This window comes from Egretta garzetta, unplaced genomic scaffold (genome assembly GCF_000687185.1).
Source record: "Egretta garzetta isolate BGI_Z169 unplaced genomic scaffold, ASM68718v1 scaffold112, whole genome shotgun sequence".
Taxonomy (NCBI): Eukaryota; Metazoa; Chordata; class Aves; order Pelecaniformes; family Ardeidae; genus Egretta; species Egretta garzetta.
Genome location: NW_009258884.1, coordinates 435,688 through 450,115, shown reverse-complemented (window position 1 = coordinate 450,115; position 14,428 = coordinate 435,688). Strand labels below are relative to the sequence as shown.

General features: G+C 42.5%; 1 protein-coding gene across 1 annotated transcript; it reads right to left on the bottom strand.

The window, feature by feature from the left end:
- Positions 1–646: 646 nt before the first annotated feature.
- Positions 647–13,280, bottom strand: CA4 (carbonic anhydrase 4). Its single transcript, XM_009633878.1, has 8 exons — positions 13,034–13,280; positions 8,000–8,053; positions 7,032–7,202; positions 3,630–3,787; positions 2,832–2,924; positions 2,498–2,561; positions 1,891–2,054; positions 647–835 (listed from the first exon to the last, which is right to left on the bottom strand). The coding sequence occupies exons 1-8, from the start codon at positions 13,278–13,280 to the stop codon at positions 647–649; spliced, it is 1,140 nt and encodes a 379-aa protein (XP_009632173.1).
- Between the last annotated feature and the right edge of the window lie 1,148 nt (positions 13,281–14,428).

Sequence of the window (14,428 nt, the reverse complement as noted above, 5' to 3'; positions counted from 1 at the left end):
CTTACCTAAAAATTAACTTTCAATGAATTAACTTTGAAGGAAGAAGGGAGGGAAAACAGTGTTAATACAGATGAAATTTGTCACATGTCCTTCACTAGACAGGATGAGCCAGATGTTGCTCAGTTGTGTGCGAGCCTTTTGTCTTTGCTGTGTATTGTACCTTCGTGTAGGACGATGTAGGGGTGGGAGGAATTACTCCATGGGTTACTGTCTTCCTGATTTGTAGTGTTGCACGTAAACATACTCCAAACAAAACCCTTCATAGGCACTTAAGAACAGATCCCTCTTGAAGGTCCTCTGTATGGCCTGTAAAGTGTCCTTCCAGTGTTGTGTTAAAAATACAGGCTGACAGGCAATCCATCCTAATGTTTTCTTTGTGGGGTTTGGTTTTTTTTTTAAATTTGAATCTTCATAGCTTTATATCTCACTGTGCCTTCGAATTCCTGTGATTTAGTGCAACGGGTTTCATTTTATATAAGAGCAGCAACAGAAGTCCTTGGTTAGTGTCTGGAGGAGGAAAAGGTTAAATTCTGTATTCAGTTATGATTCATGAGTTGATAGTTAGAAAGAATACTTCATACAAAAAGCCAACAGCAACAAAAAAAACCTTCAAAAAGCTCAGAACCTCGAATAGGGTGAGAAGTGTTCATTGGAAAAGAGAACTCAGGATGTACGTAAGGGCCAGGACCGACATTAAAACCTTAGCAGTAGGCAGGAGGATGCTGGCACTGGACCAGTACACCTTGCGTTCGTTCAGAAACTGAGCAGGCCGGAAATTTTCAACCATGTATGTTGAGTTCTTCTCGCCAAAGCGAACTGTTGAGAATTGAGCAATCTGTAGACATTGAAGAAAGATAGATCGTTAAATTTTTTGTCCATGGAACACTGGGAATCATGATATCTGCAGTGCCTTACTCTGTGGCATTGGTTTGAGCTGTATGGCTGCATTAAACCTGCCAGGAAACGACGTGAGGGAGGCTACTGCCAGAGGTCACCAAGAGATGACTTCTTTAGCCTTGGAAATCATGGGGACTTCCTTTCTGTGGGAGCCAAATGCTTTGTCCAGCTGAAGGACCTGGTTACACCAGTCCTCTTGACGCACACAGTCCTGTCCGTGTCCATCACGTCACAGTGACACAAGGTAAGAGGACTATAGGATTCCTTTCTTCGCTTCAAATTTCGAACCGCTTCAGCAAGAAGCTGGCTCAGGTCAAGCAGATGCTCACCCTTGTGTTCTGTGCTATGCTCACCTGCACGTGGCCGAGCACTGCCCTGTGACTCAAAGTGATTATTTAAGGAACTAAAACCTGATGTTGGCTCTGGGCCAGGCTGGGCTGGCTAATAGTATTGCTCAGAGTTTGCTTCAGGACACCTGAATTTTTTTTCATTGTGTACTCTGTCAGCTGAACAATCTGCCGGTTAGAGGCAGTCACGTTTCAATCTCCTGTTCCTCTCTGCAGGACAAAATTGGGCTGCTTAAAGCTGGTGCTGATAGACTCTAAATTTGGATTTTGAAGTATTCTGTTCTGGTATCCTAATACTTAGGACCACAGGAGAAAAGCAGTGAAATTTGGGAGTGAGCAGATGACTACAGTGGAAGTGCCGCTGACAGAGCTAGGTGTTTACCTGTGGGAGTTTTTGGCTTTCTTTTCACATCGTCATTTCCCCTTCCTTCCCCTTTCCTGCCATTTTTTGAGAGATGATTTAATGGGGTCAAAACACTGGCACCAGGGAGTACGCTTAGGCCAATGCCAAGCAAGCGTGTGTGCGTCATCGGGACAAAGCGGGGGGAGCGGCCGACAAGTCCGCGTTAAATTCTGTGAGTGAGCAGGCAGCTGGAGGGGCAAAATAACATAAGCAGACCTTGCGGGCTACCCCTCTGAGGCTTACCTGAGAACTACTGAGTTCAATGGGCTTCTCAAATACTGTCCAGATGACACCCTCATGGCAGTCGGGAGTGGTGAGGGAGCCCACGTACCGATAGTACCTTTCCAGGTCTTCCTCACGTGGGAGTAGAGAACTCAGTGGCAGAGGGTCCATCTTTGCTGTCTGCCCTAGACAAAGCGAGTGGAAATAGTGCTTGTGACAAGCGCGGCTGCGCCTCATCCCCAGGCACACCTCCCGTGCCGCCCGGTGCAGCCGTGCTGCGCTGCTGGTGAAACCCCTGCCTGCCGGCTGCAGCATCCCCCAGAGCACAAGTTATGCACGCCTCCAGCCTTCACGCTCCGCGTGGTTTTCTTCTCACCGTGCGTCCTCCTGCAGCAACAGGAATACTCACTCTCCTGCTGGGGGGCTTCTTCGTTGCAAATACGGAGAACTAGATTTTCTCCCACCTGAGATTCTCTGACTTCTTGCCAAACCAACCTTTACCTTTTAGCTTTGCCTTTCAAGCAGCAATCTCTACTATAATTAGAGCAGGATTGGACTGTAAACTACCTGGTAGTATATGTCCTCAAAATAAATATACGTTGCGTTTTGACCAACACAAATGTCTTACCGTTGTAGTTGACATTCTCCAATTCTTTTATTAGAGTTGCATAGTTTTTATTTTCTTCTTCAGCCTGAAATGGAAATGTTTTGAATCCTAATCAGGCATTTTTCAACAACCGGTTGCTTTAAATTAATTGTGAATAAAACAGAAAAGAACCACAAGGCTAAAAGATGGCAGCAAGCAGAATATAGAAAGGGGTAAAGGAACTAAGTGCTGGCACTGAATGCTTGCAAAAGACAGGGAGGCTTAGGTCTTGGTCTACTCTAACATTAACACAGTCGATCACTCAGCCAAATTGCTGGTAGATTTGAGATGGGCAATTAAAAATTTGGCTACCTACCTTTATAAAGAATGCTAACACAGCCACACCATCTGCATTTTTCTTCGCTTCTGTTATATCCGAAAGGTCTTCTCTTATGTGGACGATATGAAGCTGTAACACAATAGTCAAGGCTCATTATTTCTTCGTTCTCCTCTGCAGTTCATTGCTGTAAGTGCAGCCTGGCTGCAGCGGGGCCAGAGCGGCTTTGCTGCTCGCAGGCTGGGGACGGACAGCTCGAGGCTCCTGGCCCAGGAGCTATGCAATAAGTGGACTATAATTTGAAACTTCACTCATGAATGTTGGTGTCATTCCATCCATCTCCCCGGAAGGTGAAGCACTCTGTGGACTGCTGCAGCCCTCAATTTTCAGCCTGTACAGTGGAACAGGCAGATTTCTACGTCACGGTTTGGAAGGAGGGTGGTTTCCTTCCACCAATCCATGTATATCAGCACTGGCGACTTGTCTCACCGTGAAGAGAATATTTTTTTTTTGCTTGCATATGTCGATTTGTGGTTGCGGTCCCAGAAGTGAATAGAGAATCTGAATAAGCAGTGTGAGAGCGTAATCGGACCGTATAGACTTTGAAGTGTTTCTCTTCCTCAAAGGCTATATAACTCCAGATTTGTTGTCTGTCCTGTGCCTTTGCTATGCAAAGCTAGTGTGTCTTAACTGTGTGTTAACGAGCAACATGTCCTCGGTTCTTTATTTCCACTGTTGGGGTTTCATAGGAGAACTAGCCATAGGTTTTGTGCAACAGCATCTTAAAAAGCCAGGGTTCTTGAGTAAAAGCCCTAATCCACAAACAGTTTCACCTACCTCCATGGCTTGTTTTTCTCCATCTATGCTGTGCTCTGACCCGGGATGGTATTGCTGCACACCTTGGACTCCCCAGTGGAAATGAAATTCTATCGCCTTGTATTTTCTTTCCAGACCTCCACCTCCAATTTTAGGGGATGTGCTTAATGTTACTTTAACTGGGGAAAACAAATAAGTAGAAAAATCACATCACACATTAATAGTATTTGAGAGTAGAGAGATGCATGTTCTTGAGATTCAAATTTATCCTAAGGTTCTGGCTTGGTCTTTCATCCTGAGTGTTCCAGAAGTTCAACTCTGCAGGAGCTGAACTCTTACAAAATGCTAGCTGAGATTAATTTGAGATGAAAGGGAGAAATACCATCGCCTGCTTCCCAGTAATACGCAACAGCGTTTGGGCATCCCTCTACGGCACAGCACTTGGAGCTCCTGCTCCCATTTCTGCCTAGGATTTGCCCTGTGAACTTGAACGACTGGTGCAGAGCCTCGCTTGCTGGAGAGCTGAGCTACCCATTACTTCAGCTGCATAAATCGCAGCAAGATAAATGTGATGATACTGGTTTCCCTTTGTACAATGGGGGAAAAGGACAGAGCACTACTTTGGATTGTTCTGGGCTAAGGGTTTTATAGGCTGTTATGCATCCGTTGATATCTCCTTTGATGTATCATCAGTTAATTGCATTTTGAAGAAAACCAGGTAGGAGACTGCCTTTCCTTAATTGCACCGAGGGGATTTTCAGAGCTTTGTTCACTGCCATTACAACCCCAGGAGTCAGAGCTACCTATGCCTTTCAGAAGACCCCATATTCCTTCTTTTTTTTGTCTAGGAGAACACCCTCTATCAAAGTATTCTTAAAAGTAAATTTGATCATGGTTTATTTGGTTTTTAAGCATTGTTTTTATCTCCTGTTGTCTATACCACAACTGTTGTTTTAGGCAGGGTTTAAGGATATTCTGTTTTAATTTAGAGTAGTGTTGCAGCTTAACCCTAAGCATCTAAGTCATTATATCTATCTAATGTGATGCTTGATCTGTTGTGAATAGCAGAACAGAATTTTCTTAGGAGCTATTTTTCTAGCTATAAATCACCATCAATTCCTGTGCTCGAGACTTTTGGGATATATTTTTAAAATTTACTCATTAAGACCTGTACATTAAGCACAGTGCTTTTCTTTCCATAGGAAAGATTGTTTTGACATGGATTGAAGCCCCAGAGATTTCATTTCTGTTCTGAATTTCAGATGAACTGGAAGCTTGCGTGAGTCATTTAGTTACTTTGCTTTTTTAGCTATAAAAGGATGAGTAACATATCTTTGTTGGCTTGCTTTATTTAGATTGTAGGACCTTTGAGACACTGACCGTGGTTATCTGCACATCATCGAACATAATGATAGCCAAAGTGCACGTAGAGCTTCTAATTGCAGCTGCAATTTAAGCAGTAACAGTTCCAGTGTTGCACTCGCTGTAGCACAGGAATTGGTTGCCCTCAGAAGGAAGAAATTTAAAAAGCCCAGATTAAAAACCTAATCCTTTTGCATGTCTGGGAAAGATGAAAATTCTGACCAATCCTTATGAATATTAATTTTTGTGTAAAAGATATTTCTATGCACAGTGACTGTATTATGGAGATTCTAGAATATCATTCTGTAATGAGAATGTCATTAATCCACATACTAGTGAAAAGTCAAAACACATCTTTTTCTTACGGTCTGTCAAAAATACTGATATTTTAAACTAGAATCTCTGGCTGTGAAAATTGACCCAGCTGTGTACCTTCCTACCTTTCCATTTTAAGTTAGGAAAATATTTGCCACTTGCAACTTTCCGTTTTAGGGGCCTGGCAGTTAAAACAATCCATCTAAGACTGTAAGAATCATAGAATCATAGAATCATAGAATGTTTTGGGTTGGAGGGGACCACTAGAGGTCATCGAGTCCAACCCCCCTGCAGTCAGCAGGGACACCGCCAACTAGATCAGGTTGCTCAGAGCCCCATCCAACCTGGCCTTGAATGTTTCCAGGGATGGGGCCTCCACTACCTCTCTGGGCAACCTGTTCCAGTGGTTTACCACCCTCATTGTAAAGAATTTTTTCCTTATATCTAGCCTAAACCTACCCCGATTTAGTTTAAAACCATTACCCCTTGTCCTAACGCAGCTGGCCCTACTAAAAAGGTTTTCCCCCTCTTTCCTATAGGCCCCCTTTAGGTACTGAAAGGCCGCAATCAGGTCTCCCCGCAGCCTTCTTTTCTCTAGACTGAACAAGCCCAACTCTCTCAGCCTGTCCTCATAGGAGAGGTGCTCCAGCCCTCGGATCATTTTAGTAGCCCTCTTCTGGACCCGCTCCAACACTTCCATGTCCTTCTTGTGCTGAGGGCTCCAGAGCTGGACGCAGTACTCTAGGTGAGGTCTCACCAGAGCTGAGTAGAGGGGCAGAATTACCTCCCTCGACCTGCTGGCCACGCTCCTCCTGATGCAGCCCAGAGTACGGTTGGCCTTCTGGGCTGCCAGGGCACATTGCCGGCTCATGTCCAGCTTTTTATCCACCAGCACCCCCAGACTGTAAGACTGTAAGAACATCTATAGGTAATTTAAAAAAAAAAAAGGACAACAGTTTTATCATTAAAGTAATTTAGCGTAATATTGTTGAAGCATCATCATTAGTATTGCTTTTAGTGAAGAAAAGTAGAGGAAGTGAAACGGTGCTAAATTACTATTACTGATTCACTGTTTACTGATTTGCTGTTCACTGATTCACTGTTTACTGATTTGCTGTTCACTGATTCACTGTTTACTGAATCAGAAAGAAGCTGATCAACAAGCTGGCGTTAGATTACTTCCGCGTGCAGTGAAAACAGGTTGAAAGCTGAGATTTGAGCTCATTGTTTAAAGAACTAGGAAGATGCACACACTGCAAGCCACTGGTTGAACGACTTTCCCAGATGATGTTCATCTTCAGCAGAATTCTTATTTGTGCAGAAGCAAGAGTCAGAAAGGGCAAGCCCAGAAAGGAAGGGCACAGGAGCATTCAGCAGAGGCTATGTACCTCTGCCAAAACTGCTGTCTTAAACCCCTGTACTCACCTGCCTCCTAGTCCTACAGGTTCCCTAGACATCTCCAGTTCTGTTTCTGCATATGTACGGAACCGATTTCTGCTGAGACGCCCGAGGGCTTATGTCCAGGATCCAAAAACCAGATAATTCCCACAAAGTACCCAGAAAACCTTGGTTGAGACAGTTTTGCTTCTGAAATAAAGGGGTGCTATCTTATTTTTGCTTGATTGCTTTTAGGTAGCAGCAGTAATATCTAACACCTTGCCTAGGCCACGGAAGAAGCGAATGGATGGTTCCAAGGGAAGGCACAAGTAAATCCCATACTAACAGTAATAATTTGACAGTACTTGCCTGTATGTCCATTATTTTCTATCTTCCATTTTGAAGATCCCTTCACATCGTATCCTTCAAAATTCAGTGGCTTAAGGCTCTTGTCATGAACAACAGTTTTGGTGACAATATTGATCGGTGACTGTTTCTTTTCCTTGCAGGCGGCATATGTGAGATGCCATTGTCGAGGACCTATTTAAGGATGAAGAAAATATTTTTTTCCTGTAGACTGCAAATCCTTCATAAAGCCAAACCACCAAAGAGTCAACAGATTCTTGCTTGGTAAATTTGAGACATCTTTGAAAAAGGTCTTTGGATGTTGGAATTTAATACAGGAACTTTCTTAGCATATAATTTTTTGTAGTTTTAAAAATATTAATATGTGTCAAGAATTTCTGTTAAGCTTAATAGGAAAGTGCTCACATGTAAATGGCTGTAAAACAGAAAGTGATCTACCACCAAGGTTGAACTATAGAAACTACAGAAACTTGGAGACTAACAAAAACCAAAAGAAAGTGATGGTGGTGGTGCTGGGTGGGAAATGCTGTTCCCAGCGCAGTTGGTTCCAGGGAGGGCTGGGCAGGACACAGGGATGGGAGCAGGCAGCCTCAGTGGGTGCTGCTGGTAAAACAAAAGGTGCAGTTGTAGGTAGAACATTAGGATTTTTCATAACTGTCTTTAAGAATTTAAATAGCTGCTTATATCCAGCTTGCTGGGGTGATTACCTCTGGAGCGCGTTTAGAGTTATTTTTATATTTGTATCATTATCCTTGGCTGAAACAAAATGAAGAGTTAGAACAAACACCGGTATCTTCAATATACCCTTCTTCAGGTATCCTGTTTAGCACTTATGTTGGCATACAACATGGTCATGCAGCATTAAATGCTGAGTTGTGTGAATTTTTGCATCATTTCTATAAAGAGGCCCTTTGCAAAACAGAAAAATCCAAGCACTAATGTGACTGGGAAAATACATTACTTAGCAGTACCTTCACAGTGGAGCTGTTCATACTTCTGTGACTGATAGCACCAATGGGCCCCAACTAGAAAAAAATAAAAATCAGATATTGAAAATTAGATGAATGAAATGCCGTACAGATTGTCCCCCCAAAAAGCAGATGTGAAATGGATTCACAACTTGTGATCCTCGGAGAGTGATAACAGAGCCCACAGTTTTGGCAACTTCTTGGGTTTGTCTGCCCAATTTTATTAGAGTAAGATGTTTCGTTTCTTAAATAGATAAACCACTGGGGCTGGTAAGACGTGAGTGCTGTGGCTGTCAAGTGTGGGGCACACCATCCAGCAAGGCTATAGCTGGGTTCTGATACCAAATAATTCAGAAGAGAGCATAGAAATCCTGCAGGAGGCAGCTCTCTCTCTCTCTCTCGATCTCCTCCTGGTCTTGAATGAATCAGTTAATATTCCTTCCAAAAACTGTGCTAGCGTGAAATAATAAAACTCTGGATAGGTTGCAGTTCCAAATAATTTGGTTTTGAAACTTCGGCTTCAGCAACTTCTGGAGGCAAAAGCTCCACATCTGAATATATGTAGTGTTAAAATAAATTTCCTTTTATCAGTTCTGTACTTGCCGTCCTTTCATATACTTGTAAATTCACTTATGCAGGATGACTTATCTCGCTCCGTTCCAGGAACTATTTTAAAGATTATGTGGTGCAATAAGGAATTTTAAGAACTGAAGGATCTCATTTCCCGAACGACACGAAGAATCTTTATTCTAACTCAGCTGTGATCCCACGCAGATGGTTGCCAAATTTTTCAACAGAACGTCTTAATCTTACTTTTTCATTGTCAGAAGAAATGTGAAATTCAGAGGAAGAGAGCTGATTTAATTTGACTATGTGTTGATCTAGTCAGGAAAGCAAGCACTATTTTGTTTATCGCAGCACGCTTCAATGGCTGTTTATGACAGTTATAAAGTTTATAAAGTTTCAATGGAACTTCAACAGGAACAGGAATACGCCACTCCGTAGCAATTCAAAACCTCTTGTAATCATGACTAATACTATAGTTTCTGTTTGCCTATGATTAGTAAATTACCAACCTTTGAATAAATGGCGAATTGATTCCTAGGGATTTTTATGGAGGAGTCCCGTCATTAGATTGCTAATCACCATAATTTGTGGTGTTTTATAACACATCTGCTGAAAGGCTCATGACTGCTTTTAACACCTTTAACTTCGTGTCAGTAGCACAGCAATGCCATCCATCTATTAATTATTTAGAATAAATTATAAATAGAACCTTGATATAAAACGTGTCTAGGTATAACAACAGGGGGAGACTTGGATGAGCTTGTGGCAATTAATATAATCTGGAAAAAATGATACTGGTTTAGTTCATCTCACAAAAATTAAATCCATGCTGAAAACTATAAATCATGCTGGCTCACTTTCTAGTTTAGCAAATCCTTAGTAATATTGAGAAGAAAAGTAAACAACACTGCTACATTTGTATTGCAAGAACTGCAGTGGCTTCTACATCGTTGGTCCACTAATATTTTGTAATTATAAAAAAATTGGTTTCAATAAAGTTTTATTTTGACACATTTCTACACATTCACAAACCTTAGCTTTGGGACTTGCCATTTCTAAAATGGATTGTTGCACTTTTTCAGGCCCGCATACACAAGGCTGTGGCCAGACCTCCAGCGGCACCGAGCGATTTCTCATCTCCACTGGGAAACCGCAGCATCAGAAGTTCCAAGCACAGAATGGCACCAAGCGCCTTAATTGATATTTTAATCAATAAATGCCTAGCAAATACCAGGTAAGCCAATCCTCACAATGCTTGATTATGTTTCATATGGGTTAGTGTTTGCATGGGTGAATGACTGCAGACATATTTTTGGCAACCGCTCTAGCCCAGCGGTCAGTATATGCTTTAACAACGGCTGTGCCAGCACCCATGATCGGGAGTGCTCAGTCTTTGCAAGTTGTGTGTGTGTGAACCTTCAGGAGAAAAAATACTGCACCGTGGGAATGACCTGGACACCAGTGTTGAAGGGTGGTAGCATCTATATGGCATGAGAGGAAGGTTACCTGCAAAGATTTGGTCTCAAAACTGTTTGGGATGTGAGTTAAACCAGAGAGGAAAGTTGTGAGGTGAGAAATCAAGGTTGGTTGAGGCATTCCGGTCTGTTTACTGTAAATTCTTGGAACAAGGTCTACTATTCTGGGTTTGTATAGTGCCTTGTACAATGGGTACGTGATCGTGACTTACACATCAAAGCATTACTGTAATGCAAATCAAATTTTACAGTCAATATGATTCACAAGTAGGAGTAAATGCAGCAAATTCATTGTTCTTTGGGTGCAAGGTCATGGAACTTTTAGACCATGACTGCAGAACCACAAAAATCAACGACAACAGCAGGAAACACTGAGGGAAGGTGAATATCCCCAAATTATACTGCCAGTGGTCCCGATACGGTGTCTCTGTACCAGAGGAGTGAAGTGGAAGGGGTTATGGAGCCTTTCATTGCTGAGTCTGAGTCCAACCCTTCTCAAAGAAAGCAACCACTGACTTTTTACCAGCTGAGAGGTGTTTGGCAGGTTCTCTCAAATAAGCTTGTGGGTTTCGATCACATCTTAGTAGGCCGACACATGAGCACACTAAAAAATCTTTCAGCCTACACTAGAAGATGATGGGGCAAAAAAGTTTAAAAAATTAAAATAAAAAGAAATCCAGTCCTCAGGTGGTTATTGCCTGCTTACATCCAGCAGTCTTGAGTGTCCTTCCCTTCATGTGTTGAACGCAATGTACACCAAGTAATTAGCATCTAATATTTGCAAGCTTTCTGCAAAATTCCTAATGTCTACAAACCAACAAAGAACTGGTGTTTTCTATCAAGTACTTATCACAGTTGTGGTTTAGAAAGTTGGATGGTACCAGTGAAGTAGAACAGGATATACACTCAGCAATTCATAAGAGAAAGCTCCTTAAAGCTGTTAAACCTTAAACAATGAGCTAATTAAACATTGCAGAATGCCTGAGCAAACAATGAATTAATGTTTATTGTGAATTAGATTTTTTTTTTTTTTTTTTTTTGGTGGTGGTAATGTAACATTGGAGAACAGGATCTTTCGTGTAGGTGCTGCTCAGGAGGAACAAAACTGCCATACCCCGTGTCACTTACAAGGAAAATTTGCATGCGGACTTTATCTGAGTTAGGTGTGATTCCTCCCTACGTATAGGGACCTTGCATTTACAATGGTCCTTTTTTCCCCCGGGCTTTGTGGCTTTATTTCTGAAGCAAGAAGGGAAGACACTTGTCACATCCAGTCAGTTTTCTGTGGTCTTAGGCATGATTATGCCCTAAGGTATGTTGTCTAGTCTAGTTTTAATTGTCTGAGCGGCTCCTGCCACTTCCCTTAGGAGACTTTTCCACAGTCTATCAGTCTTCACTGTCAGGAAATGCTTCCTGTTTAATAGCTTACATTTTCCACTTGCTTATCTGCATCCCATCACTCCTAGAAATATCACTGAACCACCCTAAACAATTCTTTTCCCTCCCTGGTGTTTACAGCATTCAAATAGTTCCTTCATAATCTGTAATTCCTGTTCCTGCTTCATCCATCCCTTGTCCCATCTCCTGACACTGTGCCCTTCACCTTTCCACCATTTCCAATTCAATATCTGTTGTCTCTTTCTCTGAAAACCCTTTCTTACAGGGACTCAGTACGTAGCAGATCCCACCCTGCTGTCCCCTCACCTGACTGCTCTTTTGATCAAACCTCAGCTCCCCCGTTCGCTTTCCTGTTATTTGTTTTATTGCCCAGAAAAATGCAGCAGAACATGGAGGGGTTTGGAGGTTTTTGTTTGGTTTTGTCGTTGAGGTGCTGAAACCATTGCTGTGATACGAGCTGCCCTGCAGGGTTTCACAGCTTACTCCCATACCTTGCTGCTACACATGAGTTAAGCCATGAGCATCTACACCGCTCAGGATAGTATTAGATACTAGCCAGGATTTCCCAAAGCTCCTTGCCTAATTGGCATTAAATAGAGACATTTGCATTGCTGCCACCATGGGAAGTAATAAATAGAATTCAGTATACATAGATGTTCAGCATGCATATACACCTGGATTTAGAATTGCTATGTTATCAACTATATCTGGCTCTTTACACTGTATTACGGCTTCTCGATTTAAGCGGCGATGCACCATACCATAGATGTCGCCCTGACTTTACTGGGTTTTAATTTAGAGCAGGGCTGAACTGGGCTGAAGGCCTCCTCTTCCTTCACAAAGTTCAAGACAGTTAAATTTAGGGAGTCTCTCTTGGCGAGTGAGCAGTCCCACTTATCTCTGTTTCTTCCTTCTCAAATTTACAACTGGTTTCCTGACCAAAGCTGTTTCTTGGCACCAGGATAGCTGGAAAACAATACAATTACGTATTGTTTTCATTTTATTGTAAATGTTTTCAATTGTTTTTGCTATCAAGCCTAGCTTGGAAACTTGAGGCAAAAAAAATGCCTTCAGCTGAGAACTCCCTCTTCTGTTCACTTAGGCAGCTGGCTGGAGGACAGTGCTTCTGGCTGGAAGCCGGGGCGCGAGCAGTTTGCCAATGTGCTATTGTGTGATCTAGGAAAAGACCCTTAAGCTCTTTGGACCATGGTCAGATTTGCCTGAATTCCACAGAAGTTCCTAAATCTACTTTGTTCTACTCGTTCCCTGCTTACTGCCCTACTTGGACCAGCTGAGCTTGGAAGCCCGCGCCTCCTGACTCAGTGCCGTCGGGCAGGTGGTGTTCAGGATACCTGAAAACTGCCCTTTTCGTTGGCCCAGCCGCACAAAAGAGTCACTAAAACAGGTTTTGTCCTGCTGGATAAAGCAGCTGGAAATCTATTAGTTTTGTATGTTGACGGTTAGCTATTTTCATTAACTGTATTTAATCTCCTGAAGTGCGAATTACCTTTATGCCACAAACAGCCTGAAGCACTGGGGCAGTAAGAGTATCCTCTGGTGCTTTTTATTTAAAATCCCTTCTCTCTCTTTCACTGACTGCCTCCTTTGTTTGTCCCTTTGGATCTCTCGTCACCCTCTTTCAGCCACGTCCTCGCTGCTGATTCCTTGTTTTCCGAGATGCACGGCTGAGAGTGCTCCCACTCCTCCAGGCGTTCCAGAAAGCCCAGGCTGCCCGGGATGTCACGGTTCTCGTTACCGCTCCATTGCCCACCCGTTCCAAATCCATCCCTAAGATCTGTTGTAACCACCGGCTCTGCAGCAGAGTGAAGGCTGGCCTTTTCCATGGAAATGGCAAAAGCTAGTTTTGCATGCGGTATATTTTTAGCTTTGGTTTGTGTTGGGCTCGTTCTATTTTTAACTTGCTTTGTGAAACTTGTTATCTTCAGTACAAAAGACAAAGCAACTTAAAAGCAAGTGGAATCTACGTCTGTCTTTCTAATTAATGAGATTGCTGAACACAAACTGCACATACATAAGTCTATTTATACGTTCTTAAGTATTACACATCCTCAGGAAGCCCTGATCAACTACTTTGACAAGCAAAATCAGTTCCAAATGTTTACCTCTAGATTTGGGTATCTCTAACCATGTAAAAAGAAATGTTTGTGACCATTCATCTCTCGCCTATTCACTTTTACCTGGAAATTTTATTTTTCATAATGCTATACATCTGTATGTGTGTACCTTCCAAGACATTATGGGGTGTTACCCTTGAAAATAAGCTTTATTGTAGTAGTGAAGCGCTACAAGTAACCACGTCTGATCTGAGCGTAGTGTTTATCATTTGCACATGCATACATAAATCACACACTCAATGAGGCCCCTCTCTGGAACACGTAGAAACTAAAGGAAAAATGCAAAGAGATTGGAGGATTCCAGATATGCCCTATGAACACTTGCAAACTACTTCCTTTGTGTCAGAGGGGGAGGAAAATGTTCTTAGCTGTGCCCTGTGATACTGCTGTAGCCTCTGTCATATATATGTGTCCTCATAAATTTGCTGTACCAAAGAAGGAAGCTGGCCTTTAACAAAAAACGAGTATCCAGGGCTAAGGTGATTTGCTTCTGTGGGGTATTTTGCTTTGCTTTGTTTACAGCAGAGGCAGCGTCAAATAAAATTCGGAAATCCTTTTTTTAAGTATTTTAAAAATTTAATTCAAGCAAATTACTTTGTGGCTTACTGTCCTTTTGTAGTCTTTTGTGCTGGGTTTACGATGACTGATCCTATGGCTAGAAATGTGACTACAAATCTAATAACAGGCCATTAGATATATTGTGCAGCATAACAAGGCATCTTCTGCAACGCCACAAGCAGGGAAAAAAGTCTGTTTGCATGGAGCCAGCCCCCTGGCTGGGGAACTGGGCCTCACAGCGTGTCTTGAAGACCGAAAGGTTTGTGCTGGTTATTTGGATGGCTAAGAGAAAGGTGTTT